Source organism: Bacillus rossius, chromosome 1 (assembly GCF_032445375.1).
Source record: "Bacillus rossius redtenbacheri isolate Brsri chromosome 1, Brsri_v3, whole genome shotgun sequence".
In the NCBI taxonomy this organism is placed as follows: domain Eukaryota; kingdom Metazoa; phylum Arthropoda; class Insecta; order Phasmatodea; family Bacillidae; genus Bacillus; species Bacillus rossius.
The window spans coordinates 288512859-288533848 of NC_086330.1; the positions used below are offsets into that span (position 1 = coordinate 288512859).

The 20990-nt window shown below is 34.9% G+C and overlaps 1 protein-coding gene across 5 annotated transcripts in view; it reads left to right on the forward strand.

Moving 5' to 3' along the window:
- Positions 1 to 2140: 2140 nt before the first annotated feature.
- The window catches only part of LOC134527710 (uncharacterized), a 61958-nt gene continuing 43108 nt past the window's right edge, over positions 2141 to 20990 (forward strand). Inside the window, exons 1-3 of one of the 5 annotated variants that reach the window (XM_063360618.1) lie at positions 2141 to 2407; positions 4419 to 5726; positions 8450 to 11470. In XM_063360618.1, coding sequence (XP_063216688.1) covers positions 8470 to 9735 — 1266 coding nt within the window. In that variant the 5' untranslated portion in view covers positions 2141 to 2407; positions 4419 to 5726; positions 8450 to 8469 and the 3' untranslated portion in view covers positions 9736 to 11470. Of the gene's footprint in view, positions 2408 to 4418; positions 5727 to 8449; positions 11471 to 20990 lie in introns of those variants that run through there. The other 4 variants (XM_063360619.1, XM_063360620.1, XM_063360617.1 and 1 more) reach the window with 4 other exon arrangements.

A 20990-nucleotide genomic window follows, 5' to 3' on the forward strand; every position in this document is an offset into this window, starting at 1 on the left:
TAGGCTGCATGCGCTGTCCACCGTGCGAGGCTTAGAAGACCATGGCAGGCTGACAAAATGCAGGCCAGTCATGCTTGTGGATGCAATATCCTGTGTTGTTCAACGAACGATATTCAAGAGCATCCCTACCACCAGAACAGCACTGGGGCTCAGTATAGTTGATGTATACGGTTCATCATGGCACAAACCCACACCACCAGCCTGGATGACGTGCAGGCCCTGATGGCACTGTCGAGAGCCGCACAGCATCCAGAACTACGAATCACCGAACTGCTATCGGGTGAGAGCTACTCTGATTTTGGCTTCCTGCTGTCAGAGTTGCACCCCAGCATAGTATCGGACACTGTCGCAATGGCAAAGATGTCATACTCAACCAAGAGGTGCTGCCCTCCATGCAGCACATTAACACAATTAGGTCTGTCGTTGGGAGTTACGCCGCGAGCATGATCCTCATATGGATCCAGGCAGTTCGCGGCGGACTACTCAACGTCAGGTACTAAAATGGACACGACCGCACGCAAGTTCAAACCCAATACCCTCCTCCCTCTGTACACCCCTCTACCTGGTGCTGTCCGGTGCAGTAAGTGGAAAACGTCGTAAGAAGTAACCAGATAGAGTTGTTCATTGCTGCGAATGTGTAACCAAACAAACTTTTACGTGGAATGAACCTATATGGCGGCCGTATTTACATTCTGCAGAGCCACGCCCACATTGAGAACCAAAACATTGCATTGGTGCTACGTGTTTTGATACGCAACAACATGGTTTTGAATTAATTGTAGTTCTTATGCGAGTATGTGAAGTAATATTCAATGAAAATGATATCACACTTGAATAAAGATACTTTAAATATTCCTGTGGTTTATTTATATCATTTGAATGATGTGTGTCGCTCTTTGGAGCACAATGAGATGTCATAGTTTTCGCCTTTTTATAATACGATGTTTTCTTAAATTTGTGTTGGTCTCCACTTTAATTATTTAAATAACGTCTTGTTGAATTACGCAATAGTTTGAAACTTGGAAACTTAATTTTGAGTTTTTCGATGATTATTAATGTGAACTCGGTGACAACATAATAAAGTTGTAAAATTACAAATAATTAAACAATTGAATGTCCGGCATGCTGAACTGGGATAAAATATAGCAAGAAGTTTCTAAAATCAAAAAAATATTGGTTATTGTACTTCTTACAAATGTTTCGAAAATTCATTTTGTTAGGTATGACATCAGGTTTTGTCTTAGCAATGCACTGCAAGCCCAAACTAAAACCTACCCATGTCTTGCACGTGAGAGAATGTCGTAAATATGTATAAGTAATGATGTCTGTAGAGTTCCTATCTTTCCAGATGAAACCAAAACACCTATGCTTGGTCTACTTATTTTCATTGAAAAAATAATGTCAACGTAAAACCTTAGCATACTCTGCCTATGTTTATCCTGGCAAATAAATAATTATTCATATAATAAAGCCTCTCAAAAACACTTAAACAATGTCTTATGAATGATACCTAGTGGCCTTGGCTTCTCAAGTAACGTCACTTTAACACACGCAAATAAATTTAAAAATAGCAAAAACAATATTTCATTCTAAGTAAATTGTATAAGATACAAATTCAGACTATGAAGAAACCATCTCACAACCACCATAATGTTCTACGAAGTGTCAATAACACAAACGATATGTACAAAATTCATCAACAATTAATGTAATTTTGGCTAGTAAAACTGTTCTTGAGCAAACAAATGTAACACAGAAAGACAATGCAGTCATAGGACACAAATGTATCAAACAGTAAAAAAAAAAAAGAAGATGAAATGCATGAATTAATACCCTTTGAAGAGTGTTAATTTGTTGAAAAATTCTCTCTTACTTTCTGATTTGTCTACTGTCCTCTTGCCGATGTAGTGCATTCTTACTGTAATGCAGTGATTACCCTGTTTTATGCTGCTTGGCGTAATGTAATAATTTTTGCTATCTGGTAATTTCATCTCGTGTGCCAATGCGATGCGATCACCGTAGCGGGCGCGTCGGTTAGCGTGTCACCCGGTTGTCATGGTAACGTGAAAGCCGGGTGGGCGATGAGACCAGCCGGAGGGGGGGGGGGGAGAATTCGGTTATCTTCGTAAGACTACTTCGGTAATGTTCGCTCAAGGCCCGCTGTACCCAGAGCAGCTGGCCTTAGCTGTGTGTGCGCGTGTCGGCAGGCAGAAGTTTCGTTGTGTCATGCAACAAACAAATACCGGTACAAATTTTATTTTTACAACTTATAAGGCAAGTTTTCATTGCGCAACAGTGTCCATTTTAAGAACATTTTATTCTCTTTTGGTGTTTACTGTTTTCATTTTAAGTGCTAGCCAGTGAGAATGTAAACTTCATCTGCGACTGCCGTCCATGTGCCAACAAGGTAAGCTGTGAGTTCCACAGCGTATGCTGTCCGGGATGGAGCAGGACTCTCAACCCGGCCCTTGCCGAGAACACAGCCACTGTGTTGTTTGCAATTTTTAGAGTACTGATTTTAATACTTTTTTCTTTTGAAGATAAAAAAAGTGTTTGGCAGTGGGGAGACAGACTCCTGATTTAGACATAAAAACAACAGGAAAATCTTTTGTTAGACATTTTAATAGTTATTTATATTCGAAAAATGAGTGGTTAACAGGCTGCCCATTACTTGGAAAACATTTTTGCTGGCCAAGTGCATTTTATACTTCTACCAGGAAAACTGCAAAAATAGCCCCATTTTGCACCTACAAATCCAAATTTTTCCGGGGGAGGGCCCCCCACCATAAGGTCGGGGATGGGTGAGACAGCTTACCCACACAATAACTCCACTACATGCCACTGCTGTTATGTACTTCTCACAAACACTTTTCATCAAGTGAACAGTAACTAATAATAAAATAATCTATAAATAACTGTGAAAAGTGATTTTACTAACACTTTCTTTCTCCAATTGAAAATTAGAATTTCGTCCAGTTCTGTTACTACAACCGAATGCTACACAAGTCATTTTCGTTGATTCCACATCTAGCAACATTAAATAATAAAGGTAGCAGATCATGTATACGTTTTTTATATCAATATACCTATATTCACGAAATGTTAGTTTTAAGCCACTAAATACACATTTACACCAATTTTGAAGCTCAACACCACCATCTGCCCAATGTAATCTTATGAGCGTTTTTCAGAAAGTGGAAATACCAATATGGCGGCTGGACAGTTCCAGCTGATCCTCATTCGCATGACCTTGTGCTACCCCCGTGTACTAAATAGTGCACCATTTGTTTTCCAAATATAATTTTCCCCCACTGCTATTTAAACGTGCACATTTTCCTTTATTTAACATACACATTGCTTGTTGTGTCACATTGCAATGATTTATGCATACCTACTACATACTTGCAACTAACACTAATTTATTCTATGCCCAGTTGTATAAACTACTTACCCACACACAAAAAGGTACATGCACCACCTATCGGCACTGATCCACATGTTGCATAGCGGCCTTCTTCTCCCTTACAATCACATGTAATGTATATAAGTTATGTGCGTGTACATAATTCTGCATGGAACGATGTTAGAAAACCTTACCCCACCAGTGCACTATGAATATTATTGCCTGTTGGATATTAGTGATATTTCATTATTACTTTACTGATAAATGAGGTACTTGTATTTATTAAAAACTTTTTTTTACATGTCATTATTGATATAAAATCATAGATTTTTAATCTTTTACAAAAAATGCTATTAACATGTTGTGGGTCATTATGCCTATACTTGAAGAAAGGTTTGAAGTTTATTACGAAACATGCACTGCCTGTAATAATTATATTGAATGTTATAATTATTATCAATCTTTACAATTTAAAAATTAATAAATAAAAACTTTATTAACAAGCAAATATATGATGCAAACTACATATTAGTAGCTGCCACAGAGCCCAGACTTACTGACTGAGCATTGAAGCTGACGAAGCAACATGGTGCTCGCATCACATTTCCAATTCACTGCTATATTGGCCAATCTGTAAAGCTGTTACACATATCAATTAAGTATGAGATATTGTGAACAGTTTATACTTGTGGCAAATGAATGACTTGGTGTTAATAATATAAAATTATTAATTAAATTGATGTTTAATTTTATTTGTGATTTTATAGAAACTTATACAACTTTGCAACATTTTCATATATATTAAATTGTGAAATTGCCTATTTTGATAATCATTCAAAAAATTATTGTAGGCATGCAAGACACTATCCAATTAATAGCATAATGACCAAAATTGCCTCATCATAACCATAGCTGCATGAGCTCACCTCAATTTACTGTAATTAAATTTCTTATTCAACATATTTACATATTGTTTTGTTGATTATAAACTAAATGTTCGTAATTTGTATTTCAGATTCTTGTGAAACGAAAACATCCTTTGCAGAGATATAACAGTGGAGAACCATCTGCCAAGAAGTCTTTGGTTATGACTGCCGACTGTCCTGACACAGCCGAGGAAAGTAATGATGGAGGAGACAGAAATCATAGAAGCATAGGTACTTGCATTTCACCTCAAAAATTATGGTGTAGTCCTACAAAATTAAAAATTCTACGTGAGGTTAAGCAAATGAAGGAAAATTATTGTACCAAAATTAAAACACTGCAGCAGAAAAACCGTAGATATGGAAAAGACTTTGAAGAAGAAACGGTTAGTGAGTGTAGAAGGTTTAGATCTTTTGTATAGCATTGGTGCTGCAAGTGAACACCTATTAAAATGGCAAGTGGCTAAAACTTCTGGTACACATGTACCCAAATCCTATTCTCCAGAGTTAAGGACCTTTGCACTTACTTTGCATTATTACTCTCCAAGAGCATATAATTATGTTCGTACACATTTCAACTCTTGTCTGCCACATGTAAAAACTATATCCAAGTAGTATAAAAGCATTGATGGAGAGCCTGGATTTACAGTTGAAGCCTTCCATGCTATAAAGCTCAAGGCACAAGAAAACCATGAAATAGTGAGTTCTCTTGTAATATATGAAATGTCCATCAGGCGACTTTTAGAATTTGATGGGACCAAGTATCATGGTTTTTGTGACGTGGGTACAGGACTTGATGGTGATGAGAGGACGTTAGCAAAAGAAGACTTAGTATTTATGTTAGTGTCTGTTAACAGTTCTTGGAAGGTTCCAGTAGGGTATTTTTTGCTTGATGAGATCAATGCAGAACAAAAGGATAATCTAGTGAGACATTGTGTAATTCTTGCCAGTGAAGCAAAAGTCAGGGTTGTTTCTGTTACGTTTGATGGAGCTGCTAACAATGTAAGCATGGCCAAAGAATTATGCTGCAATTTACATCCCTCCCAGCCATTGAAAAGATGTTTTCTACACCCAGATACTGCTGAAAAAATATACACATGGCCAGATCCCTGTCATATGTTTAAACTGGTTAGAAATACATAAGGTGATAAAAATGTGCTAACTGATGGTAATGGTAAGATAATCAGCTGGTCATATTTTGAAAAGTTGTTAGAGATTCAAGAAACAGAAGGCTTACACTTAAGGAACAAAGTCACTACATCACACATACACTATGAACGCCAGAAAATGAAGGTGAAACTGGCAACACAGATATTCAGTAATTCTGTTGCAGATTCAATTGAATTTCTCAGAAAAGATTTAAAACACCCTGATTTTATAGACTCTGAAGCAACTATCAGGTTCGTAAGACTAATGAACACACTGTTTTACATAGTATTCAATTCAAAGAATCTCAGACAATTTGACTACAAACAGCCAGTAAGTAGTAGCAACATAGACAAAATTTTCAGTTTCTTGGAAGAAACAGAAATGTATTTTAAAAGTTTGAAAATCAGAAATGTGAAAAGTTTGGCACTATAACACAGAAAAAGCAATTCTGCCTTAATAGTAGGCAATTTTAGGACTCCTAGTATCCTCTTGAAGACATTGCTCTTTTTGGATATTTCTGGTCTCATTTGTGGGGAAAATTTAAGAAAATAGAATAGAACAGCATCCCACTGGTCCAATAACCTAGCTGCTGCATTTTCTATACTAAGCCATCTTGAATTGCAATGCTTGATAAATTGATGATTTGGGAGATTAAGGTCCTTTTGAATTGTGCTGAATCTTCGCATCTTGCAGGCCATCCATCAAAAAATGAATGTACAGACGTAATTAAATCATAAGCATCTTCCCCTAGTTCATGCATTCCTTTCAAACATGCATTGCGTATGGTATGGATACTGCATGAGCCAATGTCAACAAGCCCTTTCCCACGAAGTAACTTAATTTCTTCATTTATGAGATGTGACACTTTTTTGTTAACTATAGGTCCATCACTTCCCAACATAAGCAAATTCTGAAGAGAAAGACTTGCCCCATTAATAGCAAGCATCAACTTGTCACGTATATCTTCTGCTGTGGCTCTTCCGATGAAAAATGTTTCCAAATGTTGTGAAACAATTTGCTGCTGAGATTCCGACCAATATTGAACAGTAACTTGGAGCTCCTTCTTTCCACCACTATTTGTCGTTTAATCATAACACAACGTATACAGTGAACCTTCCACATCTTTAATGACAGAATCCTTAAAATATGGCCCTAGTGCATCAGTGATGAGGTAGTGCACTTTTGCGCGGCTCAATGAAAAATTCTTGGGCACAGCACCAGGAAACATAGCGTTAAAGACAGCAGGAATGCAATCACAAGAAGAGAATGAATAATTACTAGCAATTGCCTTCATTGTCCATAATAGTTCTGCTGTTCTTGCATAGTCTTTGGTAGAACATAAACCCAAGTCAGTGACCCCCATACTTGTACTGGGTGTACTATGGACCACACTCAGTAGTAATTGACTCTGTGAAAGTTTGATTCTGCATTCATTCATATGCTTCACTGCACTAGCATGTTGTGTTATAGCTTGGAAACCTTTGCCTGAAACACTAATTGTCTTGTTGCAGACTTTACAAAAAATTTCACAGTCACTATGTTTTACTGCCCACTCACACACTTTACGCCCTGCAGGGTGTCTAGCGGCCATGAAAACCGGGAAAAACGGGAATTGTACATGGATTTTATTTGCAAGGGAAATGTACACGAATGTGCGGAAATTGTTTAACATGAGCGGGGATTTTATAAAAGCAAGAAAAAATTTTAAATAATTATTTTTGCAGTTTACCGAGAAGTTTCATCTTATTTGTTTACGTTACCGAATAACGATTGAGTATAAAAATGTTTGCAAGAGCAGACTACCAAAGGGAATTTTTTTTTGTGTTGGTTTAATGTGATAGGTCGTTCGTTTATTCTTTGTGTTCAAATTGGCGTATGCGTGATTTATTGTTGCTTGGTTGATCTGGTAGATTTACCGTCTTCGTTTTGCTTTGGGTTTGATGAAAAAACTGCATCAGTAAAATAATTCACATGTGTAAGTATACATTTTCACTTTCCTTTTATGTTTTGGATTGTGATTTTTAGTGGTTTTGTTTGGAGAGTTTCCATTTGCATTTATTTTGTGTCATACCACGTGCTAAGTTTTGTACGCCTCTTTGCTGTGAATAGTGCCTCGTTATTCCTGGATTATACATATGTATAAATTAATATAATTACTGACTTTTCAGTATATGCTCACATTTACGCAAGGCGAGCTAGTAGTGTTTGGGTTAATTTAATATAAGTAAAATGAGTATGTTAGCACTGTGTACCTACATGTAGACAATTTTGCCTACAAAATAAATGACTTTTTTTTTTAATTTGTGAATGAAAATTAACAACTCGCAGCAACGCTAGTTTTTCAAAACGTAGTTTTTCAAAATGTGTAATTATTAATGGTAAATGTTAAGGTTTTTTTCATTTATTTCCTAACTATTTTTAATCCCGAAAGTACCTTTTCCTCCAGTTATAATTAATAGTTAAACGTTGCTCCAAATAATACTGTGCGGTCTAATTTTACTTGTGTTAGAGTTAGTTGTATTTGTCTTTATTCAGCTTAACATTTGTATATAGAGCTGTTCTATATTAAACCTTATTTGTGTAAACCTAAATGTGATTAACAGAAGAAAATTAATTGGGTTTTGTTTTGGGTTGCCTATTAGGTAACCAAAATATGCAAGCCTTCATAGGATTAACAGTTTACATAAAATATAACTTTGTCTTACTAGGACCATTGTAAATAACTACCAAGCATAAGGTTATGTTTTGATATCAAAGTGTATACATTTTTGTTTCAGTAAAAATAAGTTTTACAAAATAATATCCCTGCCTCTCTCAGTTATATTTAATTTTAAATATAAATTTTTATTTAAATTATTTCGTTAAATTGATTTGTGTTTCATCTGAAGCTTTTTGATTAAGAAACATTAATTCTTTTGAACCATGCCAAAACATCAATAAAATTTATATTGTACAGAAATGTTTGTATTTTTAGGTTCTTGATCACACAGAAGCATGGCTCGTAAATCACGAGGAAAGATATCTTTCCAGAGTGATTGGAAGAATGAATTTCCATGGGCTGAAGAAGTAAAAGGGGATCGTCATTCTGCAAAGTGTTCTTTATGTAACACAACGTTTTCCATCCTCTCAATGGGAAGAACAGCCGTTGTCAGCCATTCTAAAGGAGCTAAGCACGTAAGTAAGTGTAAAAGCATTCAGAAGTCTGCACCAATCAATTCCTGGGCTGTTTCTGCGACTTCAAGTTCCTCAGCTGGTAATCCAGAAGAACTGACATCAGTGTCTGGTGTACTATCATCTAAATTGTGTGAATCCTCAACATTAGGTGTGAGTACCTCTTCTAATGTTTCATCGAATGTAGTTTCTTCAGTGACAGCAAAGACTCAGTTAGTTTCACATCGTTTTGATAAGTATCTGCAGAAAGATGAAGTAACGAGTGCCGAGGCATTGTGGTGTATGCAAAATGTCATGAATCATGATTCTTTAAGAGGGGCTGCCAGTAGTGTGTGTCTCTTTCGTAAAATGTTTCCTATAGATCCTATTGCTAACAACATGCAGCTTCAGAAGGATAAAATTTCTTATGTTATTGTGTATGGCCTTGCTCCATATTTTGACACACATTTGAAAACAACTTTGCAGGGATGTGATCATTTTGTTCTTAGTTTCGATGAGAGTATGAATAAGGTGGCACAAAAACAGCAAATGGATTTATTTTTAAGATTTTGGGATACAAAAATAAATCAAGTGACTTCTAGATATCTTACTTCAGTGTTTCTTTTTCATACGACTGGAGAATATATTCTGGATGCCATTAAAGCTGGGTTGGATGGACTTAGTTTAAATAAAGTAATACAGCTATCAATGGATGGTCCAAATGTAAATGCAAAAGTTGCCAGGCTTTTGAAAGAATTGAGATCAGAGCCAGGGTCCCCCCAGTTGCTGGATATAGGTACATGTGGGCTTCACACAGTGCATAATGCATTCAAAACAGGCATTAGAATGACTGGTTGGGAGATTATAGAGTTTTGTAGAGCCCTCTATAACTTATTCAAAGAGGCTCCTGGTAGACGTGGTGATTATGTGAAGGCTTCAAACTCAAATGTTTTCCCTCTTAAAGTGTGCGCTGTAAGGTGGATTGAAAATAGTAAAGTAACTCAAAGGGCCAGAGAAATTTTACCCAATGTTCAGAAATATATACTTTCAGTGAAAGGAACAGGTAGGGTCATGCAGCAGCTTTTCACTTGTGAGCAAGATGTTGACTGACAAGCTTCTTACAGCCAAACTAGCATTCTTCGAGTTACTTGCCAATGATGTAGAACCTTTCCTCACCAAATTTCAGGCAGATGTCCCAATGGCTCCATTTCTCTATGACAGCTTATTTTTCTTAATGAAAACTCTGGCAGGCAGAATTGTGAAGAAAATATTTTAGAAAGTACATCTTTGCATAAAATTGATGTTTTGAAGAAAGATTCTAACAACTCTTTTGTGAATATGAAGGACATAAAATACATTGATGTTGGGTATGGTACGAGGTCTGCATTGCATTGCATAAGTGTGTTGGTGTTTCAGAGAAGGATTGCAATGCAGCATTTTGTAGCGAAACTTTTGCAGAAGTCTCCATTAAAATACAAATTAACCAAAGCACTGACTTGTCTGAACCCTGCTCATATATGTTCAAATGAAGGATCTGAGAAGCAACTGACAGTTGCTTTAGAAGTAATTCTTGATGCAAATTTGTTTCCATCCAGTGTCGTAGAAAGAGCCGATAGAGAATATAAGGCTTTGTGTTCTGATCCAAGCGTTATTGATGAAATGAAATCTTTTTCTAGGAGTGAAGGTCGACTTGATCAGTTATGGTGGTCTCTTGTACATGACAAACAAGAATATGAAAATCTTTCAAAGGTTTTAAAGATGCTGCTAATAATTTCGCACGGGAATGCTTATGTAGAACAAGGATTTTCGATACAAGAATATGAAAATCTTTCAAAGGTTTTAAAGATGCTGCTAATAATTTCGCACGGGAATGCTTATGTAGAACGAGGATTTTCGATAAACAAACACATTTTGGTTGAGAATATGAAAGAAGCATCACTAATTGCTCAGCGACGTATGTTTGACTTTGTTGCCAATGAAGGAGGACTTCTTAATATTGAAGTAACGAAGAAAATGATTCATTCGGTTAGAAATGCTCATTCCAAATATAAGGAGCCACTTAAAGAACTCAAGAATACTGAAGTTGTAAGTGCTGAACAAGAACAAAAACGTGCTGCTGCTGAACTAAAGGAGTTGGAAATAAAGAAACTGAAGTTGTTACAAAATACAGAACGAGCAGTGTCACTCATTAATGAAAGATTCAAGGATCTGCAGAAGTATGAATGACGAAAAAATGTAGTGAGTTAGTGTTTTGTAAATGATCATGCTCAAACTTTCAGAAGTATTATGTGAAATAGATTATCATTCTCAACCATATTAAGTCTTTGTCATTGTAATTCAGTGTTTTAAATTATAATTTCTTCCTTTAACCCGCCAGTGCACGGGTTAAAAAAAGTTACATAATTGAACGGGTTGGGTCTCTCAGTCCCATAAATAAATATGCTGACTATGTCTTTTATTATTTGTAATGGTAATTGCTATACAATTGACGTACAATATACGCAATCATACACTTTTAAAAAATTGCGTACAAATTTTCAGATTTTTTTTTGTAAAAGACTACATTATTTTGCAGAATATTTCACTAAAGCATAAAAAACAGAAATGTTCAATTACAATTGACTTGAAACTTCTGTTACACCTTTATGGGTGAAGCAATAACCAACGAAAGATCACACAGGATCATTACAGTCATTACATAAACACATTTTACTCTAAAAAGATACATAAATTTTTATGAACTGGCGACATGAGTAGTGAGATTTCCGGTCTTTACAGTTCACAGCTCGTCCCATTTATGAAATTTATTTGATTCAATATTCCTCCATCCAACCTGTATAATACCTTTGCAGCAATACAAAATTTTTGAAACAAAAAAAAATATATATATATATATTTTTTTTTTTAAATTTTGTATTGCTGCAAAAGTATTACACAGGTTGGATGGATGAATATTGAATCGAATAAATTTCATAAATGGGACGAGCTGTGAACTGTAAAGACAGGAAATCTCACTACTCATGTCATGTGTGTGTATATATATGTATGTATATATATATATATATATATATATATATATATATATATATATATATATATATATATATATACACACACACACACACACACACACACACACACACACACACACACACTAATACACACACACTAATATACACAATTTTCTTGCGCTCTTGTTTGCTCAATTCCTAGGCATTATTTTACAAATCACTGTAATATTGCACACAAGACCTATTATGGAATAAAAAATACAAGTTTACTGTTGATATGAAAGTTTTGCCATGACTTTTCACATAAACTTCACATGTCATTTTTACAGTCACTGCACATGATGGCACTGTGCTCTAAACATAGATATTTTCTGCACTTGCAACACGAGTAGCGAGATTTCCTGTCTTTACAGTAAGCACATCGTCCTCTTTTGTTTCCATCACTTGTTTGCTCTTCTTCTTCTGGCAACCCAAATATTCTTTTTGTAGCACTGCGAATGCTTTTAGGAAGAAATTTACACATGGCTCTCTCTTTGATGTGCTCCTCCGTAAGGTTGAACATCAGTTTTCTCAGTAAAGTTCTTCTATTTTTTCCATCTTGGGAAGTGGGATCATTTGCTCGATAAACCAAATAAGCATTGACACCTGCAATATTGAGCATTGCGTAGAAAATTACCATTGTCCATCTTCTAGTGTTTCGAGCAACATTATAGAATGCAATCCTCTCATCGACACAATCCACACCACCTTTAGTTGAATTATAAAATGTGATGATCTCTGGCTTTTTTTGTTCTCCTGTGCTCTTGTCAATTTTATCATCGGCATGCATAGACGACAACAACAATACAGTTTTTCCTCGTTTTGGAACATAAGAAACGAGAGTCATGTTTTCTTGAAAGCCGAATACACTGCTGTGAGGTTCCCGTTTTGTAGCTATAATAAAGTGTGGTGGCAGCTCCTTCTTATTTTTTCTGACAGTTCCAACAATAGTTATGTTGTGTTCATTCTTCATTTTTGCAACAATATTGTATGATGTGAACCAGTTATCTATCGTCAAATTACGCCCACTTCCAGAAACAGGTAAGCACATTCTTACAACAATATCACTCGGTTTGAAGCTCACATCTTGATATGGCCCTGCAGGTTGCTTACCACAATATATTTCAAGATTGTATGTATAATAGATTTTAGCATCAACCAGTGCAAAAACTTTTATACCATATTTCCCTGGTTTCGACGGAATATACATTCTAAAACCACATCGTCTTCTGAAAGAAAGAAGCATTTCATCCAATGTCATAAACTCACCCATGGAATAGTATTTTTTACAGTTTCCATTGAATGCTTCAAAAATTTCCCTCACTGCTGCCAGTTTGTCACTCTCTCTCCTCTGCTGCCTGGTTTCGATATCATCAAAGCGAATGCATTTCAGAAGAAATCAGAAGCGTCTGAAAGCCATGGTTGCTGGAAACCTCTCCGATCCTAAACCATCAGTAGACCAAAAGTCTTGGATATTCATTCTTCCACCATGCAGGAAACCCATTCCGTAGAGTAGTCCAAGGAGAGATTTTATTTCTGTCAGTGATGTTGGTTTACAGTCACTAGGATCTTTATAACCAGAAGAATTTTTAAAATGTATTTGTTTTGAACACAACAATTTTTTCAATCATTTTGTTGTCAAAAAGCAAACGCCAGCATCCACTAACACTTTTTTTCTTTTTTTCCTAGCCCTGTAACACCTGGAAGTTTTTTTTACAATATTGTGACTTCTAGTACGAACACTTTGCATTGGTCTACTTTTTCCCCACTTTGTCTTCCTGTCTTTCCCTAAAAAGTAATTGTTCTCAGTGTTATTTGATTGCATTTTTCCTTCATCTGAATCATTTTCTGAAGAACTATTATGGTCACTGCTAACTGCATAATCTTGGTCGGCATCAGTGTCTGTACAGTCAGAAATATCATCATCGGACAACGTTTCTTCTAGAAGTGCCATAACTTGTTCCACATCGCGTGGATTACTCAAATTGTACAACTGTTTCCTACGGGACCTAGAAGAGAAAATCATCATCATATATAGACTAAACCTATACTTATTTTAATATACATGTATTTAATTCCAAAGCCTGTGTGGAGAAGCAAGAAAAATAAAAAACAGTCAAAGCATACATTAAAAAAAAAACTTACATTATTGTACGGATTGGGTCCCACAGACCCACCAGTCGATAAAATGCACAGTACTTCGAAAATTATAACTGCCACTCTGCTGCAAGTCCACAGAAATACTAAACAGGTTTGGAAAGGAAGCTATCAGGTTGCACAAGTAAACAGCTTCTGCCATCTCTTGGCGATTCGAAGAATTACATGCTGCTGGGTCTCACAGACCCAACCCGTGCACTGGCGGGTTAAGGGTGTTCCAGTGGTCCGAATTTCGTGCCTACTTCAGAATGACTTCGAACTGATACATCACTCACAATAGCATGAAAAATAATGGCTGAACACCCTGACAGCGCTGTATAAGACTCAGGGTCGCGCCGCTGGGCATTCAGTTGCGAGACAGCCTTCAAAGGGGGAGGTTATGTCGCTCCGCTCCCGAACAGTGGGTAGACGACGCGCGGAAGAAAATCGACCGTGTCTCTCCTAGCGGAGGGATAGCTAACTGCTTGTAGGCTGGCAGCAGGTAGTCGCGCTGGCTTGTTGGGGGAGGGGGAGGAAGTGGCAGACAGAGACAAACAGCTCGGAGGCTCAGAACCCACTCCTCGCTGAACTCAATCGCCTTGCTGGTGCCCGCCGCCCGGCTCAAGTGTCGGCAGGGAGCGCAGCGTTACCCGTGTTCAAGCTACGCAGCCAGTGGCGTACTTCCACAGCGAATAATCTGGATGCAATTTCGTATACTTCCTAGATTCTCTTTGTTGCTCCTTCATCCACATGCAGGCACTATAATCACAGTCTGTCCGATATTATAAGCACATGCTTTTATAGGCCTAAATTATTTATTAGCTTTTTGTCTGCATTCAAAGTTAAAGGAAATCAATACACGCCTAGATTGCAGAATGAATGCGAAAACAAAATTTTATCTCTCGAATTTGTTGGTATATGATATTGCATTTTATTAGCCAAAAGAAAACACGTTGCTGTTAAAAAAAAAAAAACTGGCTTATTTGTACGAAGGGGCTTGATAGATTAAACCGTTTTATTTTATATGAAGAAATAACTTATTCAAGACTTCAATCACACGGATCAAAATTAAACTGTTTCTGCATCAGATAATTGTATTGACGCTTTCTTAATTTTACTCATCAGAAAACTCAATGCACCATTCACTTTACACACATCATGAAACCTTCAACCACAAAATAGCTGTGAATCGATTCAGCATTTGTTGATAAATCTTTATAAAACGAAAACAGTTTTGCCGTTATCTTCCTCATGTTATAGAACCAAGCAGAAGACTCAAAGATTCCGGTGAGAAGGCCGAACCGGCGTTGGTTCGTGACTCATCTCCAGCAAGACTGAAATTTAGTAGCACCGAGTCTGTCAAGTAGTTCGGAGCCCACTATAATCCTGGAGGTCTCGTCACATCTAGCCTATGTGAGCATTGTGATGCTGATACTTTAAACTTTTTGTGACTTTTTTATTTATTTTTTGATTATGGGTTTATAATGTTACTTGTTTTATGCAATAAAGCTATTCAGAGGACGTGCACAATTTAACACGAAAATGAATATTATCGTTATTTAATATAATAAAGAAATTGGAGATATCATTGATGTGCCAGTCACATGGTTGTACAATAGCACGCAGACATCTCTCCACGGCAGTCCGGGTTTCCGGACAAATACCGCTTGGTTTGCTGTTTGGTAATTGAGAGACGTAGTAAACGCTGTCGAATCTCAGTGAGTCTTCTTCACGCTTCTATTTCACCCCCCCCCACCCCCCCCCCCCGCCTAACCACCTCCAACGGTTCCCGCATCATTCGCATCTCGCCGCTCATCCAGCGACGGTTTGCAAACAATATAGATTTTTAAGTCGTCGCGACGACACCGAGATAGTGAGTGTGGCACATGGACAATATTTTAATCGATATAAGTTAACTGCGTTTTACAAGTAAACAATTTTTCATGAAGTTCTTGTTTTGCCCAAAAAAGTGTTAATAAATAGTATTATTTTTGATAATTTCCTTACCTATGTTTTATTTCAATATGTGTTTCTGCAAGTGTAAATGTATCACGCATTTTTATTGGTTAAGTGTAAGGAAATACAAGTTTTGCCTCAACGTCGCCAAGTAAAAAGAGACATACTAAATAGATAAACAAATAAATGCACCAAACTCAAAATTCCTCTTCAGTGAAGGGGGTGCAGCACACGTACAACCGTGCACACACGAGGAAAGTAAGCTACCGAGTTGTTTCCTATTTATTCTGGGGATAACTGGCAAGGTAAATACAGAAGATAAAAATTTTTTTCGAAAAATAAATTGAATCTACTTAAACAATTACACAATCAACAAAAATTAAATAACTATGAAAATATGTGTAACAAAATACATGACCATGAGTAGAAAAAAATATTTTGTGTATTCATCACTTTTATGCATATATGTCAACACTTACACAGCCACTAACGATAATATCACACATGTGAGTACATTTTCTGATCCTCACTCACGGGGAAATTCTATAAAAAAAAGTTGGCTGCGGTATTCCCATAAAATTCTCTTAGTATACCTATATTTATTTCGTACATAATGTCGGTATAAAGAATTTAAAATGAAGAAAAAGTCATTATGTAATTATTGCTAACCATAGTCTTTTTGTGAATCTTTTCCCTGACAGCTGGCTACTGAGACCATCAAAATATCTATACGCCATGATCTGCAGCGTATATAGTCATATTGAACACTTTCTCCATAGCCCAAATCTATATGGATGAAAATTATTTTGGTAAAAAAAATATATTTTGTATTCCCTGCATAATAATTGTCCTACGATATTTTTAACTAATTTTACAAGTTGTGACATTGAACAGTACCTATAGTTACTAACATTTTATATGGCAGCTATGAAATTCTAGCTCATTCTCTAAACCCATGCCACGTGAGAAATATCTTTACTAATACGTTCGTTCTGTTAATTTTATAACAAACTAAAACTAAAAAAAATAAACAACTAAATAGTCAGTATTTTACAACTAATTTATCTTTGCGAGGGCTTTTAACTTTCCGACTCAATAGCAGCAACATTTCAAGGTTTTGCACACAAAAATACCACCATTCCGTTAATATTTATTATTTCGTTGTACTGAGTGTACCTTATGAGTAAATAAATAAGAAAAATATACATGTTACCGTTTATGATGCGTGATTTAAAATTTTACAGTATATTTTTTAATTAAGCTAAGCAATAACTTAACTGAATAATACAGGCTATATCACTTATGAAATCAAACCAATAAAAACAACTTTTAATTGTTCTAAACAAATACAATTTCTTGTAACGGTCTACACGATTTTAACGTCAGGTGTGGAATTATGCTAGTAATGATATTTGTAAATGAGTAGACCTTTATTTCCTTTGTTTTCTTATCTCTAGGGAAAAACTCTAATGCATTATAACTGTTTTATGCGATATGTACTTGTAGAAAAAGAGTACGTTATTTTTAAGTAGGTATGTATTTTGAAATTTAACACATAATTAAAATCAATTATTATGGTTTTTTATATATTTAAAACAATTGAAGTAAAATATGTATAATTTTTGTTTTACTTCTTGGTACTGTTTGGTTGTTACAAGTTAACTTATATTTTTATATACTACACACTAAATTCTTGTTTTTTTTTTTTTTAAACAATTGCGCTCAATTTAATACCAAAAATAGATTTATGCTGATAGTTCTATAAAAATAATAAGAATTTTTTTACGGTTAACAAAATTTTTATAGTTTCATTTAAAAATAAATTAAATCTACATAACTGAAAAACTAACGTTACTACCGTATATACTGTGCTGTTACATGTTATAAATAACCTTTTTTTAAATATTATTATTTGTTGACATTTTTAAGTTTTGCTCTATTGTTGTGTATTTGGACATATCTACGACTACCATACTCTATGGCGTAGCCCAAGTTACTTTGAAGCTCAATTAGCAAGACCCCTCTAGGGAGCAATTGACTTAAACGGCAAATTGAACTTTTTATACGTAATTTGCATAACAGAACTTTCATTGTTGAAAAATCAAGTTATAATTTAAGACAGTTTAGCATATTAAGTTGTATTGTTAAGTGTCTGTATTTTGTTTTGATGTGATAATTAAGTCAACGATCTTTGTGTCTCGGCCAATGAGAGGCCATGTTACTTAAGATAAGCGTCATTACTGAAATTAAGAGAAAAGTCTTAGAATAACGACGGCGTTGGCTAGATAGCCTGGGTTTCAATCCCCTTAAAAATCAGAAATATCTACGAGCTAATTAGATCATCCTATTACTAGGATGTTTTCAATCGTCGTCTGAATATAAATTACCAGTTATTTAAATAGGGCACGTCCTATATGACGTGTGATTAGGAGTGAATTACCGTGAGTAAAATGCTGACTCATGATGCTACTTTGAAAGAAACGTATTTCTGCATTAACGTATTTTAACATTGCCGACGGACATATAAATATTGAGTTTTGTGCTGAACACATTAAAGACCTATTGAGATAAACATTTTTTTTAAAGCCAATTAAGATTCTGATCTACACTTTAATTAGTTCTAACCCAGAGGTGAAATGAGACGGAGCTCTCATGATGCTCTACCACCACTACACACTGAATTCAGCCGAGGTACACTAAAATTAAATTAAATTACGAATATAATAAACATAATTTTTTTCACACTAAAATTCGATTCTAGATTGAGAACAGACAGACACAATTTATTTGAACTTATGAACTTTTGTTGTGTTTTATCATGTGTGCAACATACTTCCTGTTATATAAGAAAACATAATAGTATACCACTGGTCCAACCATTAATTATCTATATATTTTTTCTGATTTAAGATTATTATTCTTTTAATCCTATGTTACCCTGTTATTATTTTACTGTGTATATGTTTGTTTTTCTTAATGACCTTAATTTACATGTTGTCAATCTCATGCCAATTCTAGATTTGAAGTGTGAAATTATTTCCTTTTTCTCTTATATACCACACTAGTCCTATTCTAGTAACGAAGCTAAGTTGTACATAAGGGTGGCGCCCAGATTCAAATTTAAAATAACCAAAGAGTCTATAATCGACAGTGTATTATTAATCTGAGTAATTAATATCCAGAGAGAACTACAGTATTTGCATTTATTATTTATTATTATTTCTGAATAATAGTTCAGATAGTTCATAGAGACTATATGCTATACAAGAGTTCAAAAAGAGCTACACATAGTTCAATACTTTCATACTTGTGTTATATACATCTATATACTATTGTTAAATCTATATTTTTAAATATACCTATATACAAATATAAATTATTATATTTAAACCTTTCAGACAGAATGACATTACAGTCATAGCAATATATCACAGTAACACTATGGAAACGGTAGGCATAGTTGATTTAATTTATGTAGATTTAAATTATTTTATAAAAGAAAATATTTAAAATTTTAGTTACAACACATTCATTAATATAATATTTGCATGAATTGGCAAGGATAGTAAGACTACCAACCAAAGAAACTATAAATTTATAAAAAAAGGAAGTGTTTTTTTTTCAGAGGCGAACTAACGAAAATAGCTAATTCAGTGCTCTGCAATTGAAAGTTTATTATATTCTGGAATACTAAAATATCTCACGGTATAGTTAGTATTTTCATATTAATTTTACGGAACAGTATTTGAACATTAAGAAGAGAGCTGTCAATCTTATTGACTTTAACGACCAGCGAACTTTAGAAAGGTGTCCCTGCACTCTTTACTTACCGTATAATATAGAAGTTCGATGCATGAGCCAGCAATCAGTAGCTAATGAATATGTTGTATGTATTTACAAATAAGCTACAAGGTATCCATTCACGTATGACATCGACAGCAAAACAGTGCTGCAGTGGTTGATGCATCAACAAGACAATATCCCGAAACAGTCCCAAGAGATACCCTAATGCTTTTAACAGTTTATCAGCTACCGGCTCCATTTCAACAAACAACACAATGACACTATGTACTGCTAGTTTAATTTCAAGTGCGTCGACAATAGGCCTACATGTGCGTTGTATTTACTGCAAGTAAATGGGAAAGAAGTATTTCGCCAATTCAATTGATTATGAAAACGTTTTATTTTTTTATATGTCTCATTTACAAGATTCTTAGTGCAGTACAAAATAAAAATAAAAACATTCATTGGCGAAATTTTAACATACATTTTGTATTGTTTAGTAAATATTTATCAGTACAGTACCTCGAAATTCATAACACAAAATAAGCAGGAGCAACACGGATAAAGTATTGTTTATTTTTTTTTTTTTTAAACCTAACAGCGTGAGTCAAATGAAAAGTGACACCCACCATGCAGATAACACCAAAAAAATAATGAAAAGAAGCAGCATAAACACAATGAAAACTACAGACACTACTACTGATATAGTACACATACAAGAGATAAAACAACAACAAAAATTTTTTACAACAAAACAAATATGACATAGTTAATATCATGTATATTCCAGTTCGAATTTAAATGTAAATGCATTTGTCAATATTTTATATTGTTGTATAAATAATTAATGACTTGATGTAAGTTTTTGGACATACGCCATTGCTAAGAACTAATTGCTAAGAATTAATGTTATAGTAAATCTTTAAGGATAATATTTTTGCCTGTGAAAAGAAGCGTGACTATTTAAAAATTACTATTCTATCTACTCGTATGTTTCGCATGATCGTGGAATCTGTTAAATATGTTAAATGCAACATTTATTCGGTGTCTGTAACTTGGAACTGTAAGATATAGGTTTTTATAATTTCAATATACCGTCACAGAAATATAGAATTTTTTTTAAATAAAGCTTCTAATGCGAATAGTCTAGGATTTAGGTACACTGTTTAAAACAAATTCCGTAAAAATATGGAAAGTACCAGTAAAAATTTATTTAGAAATCTCCGTAAATATGCTGACAAATGACTATGAAATAAGGAACATTTCTTTAAATGTACAGATTTTGCCGTTGAAGTATGGAAAGTCCGTAGTCCGATATATAGGTTTATCTATATTACTTTATAAATCTGTAGGTTCTATCTGTACATTTATTTATTTTTGTCAAATTTTGTAATGTATATTCGTTTTATAACTCACTGACCCTATTTAAAATATTTTTGT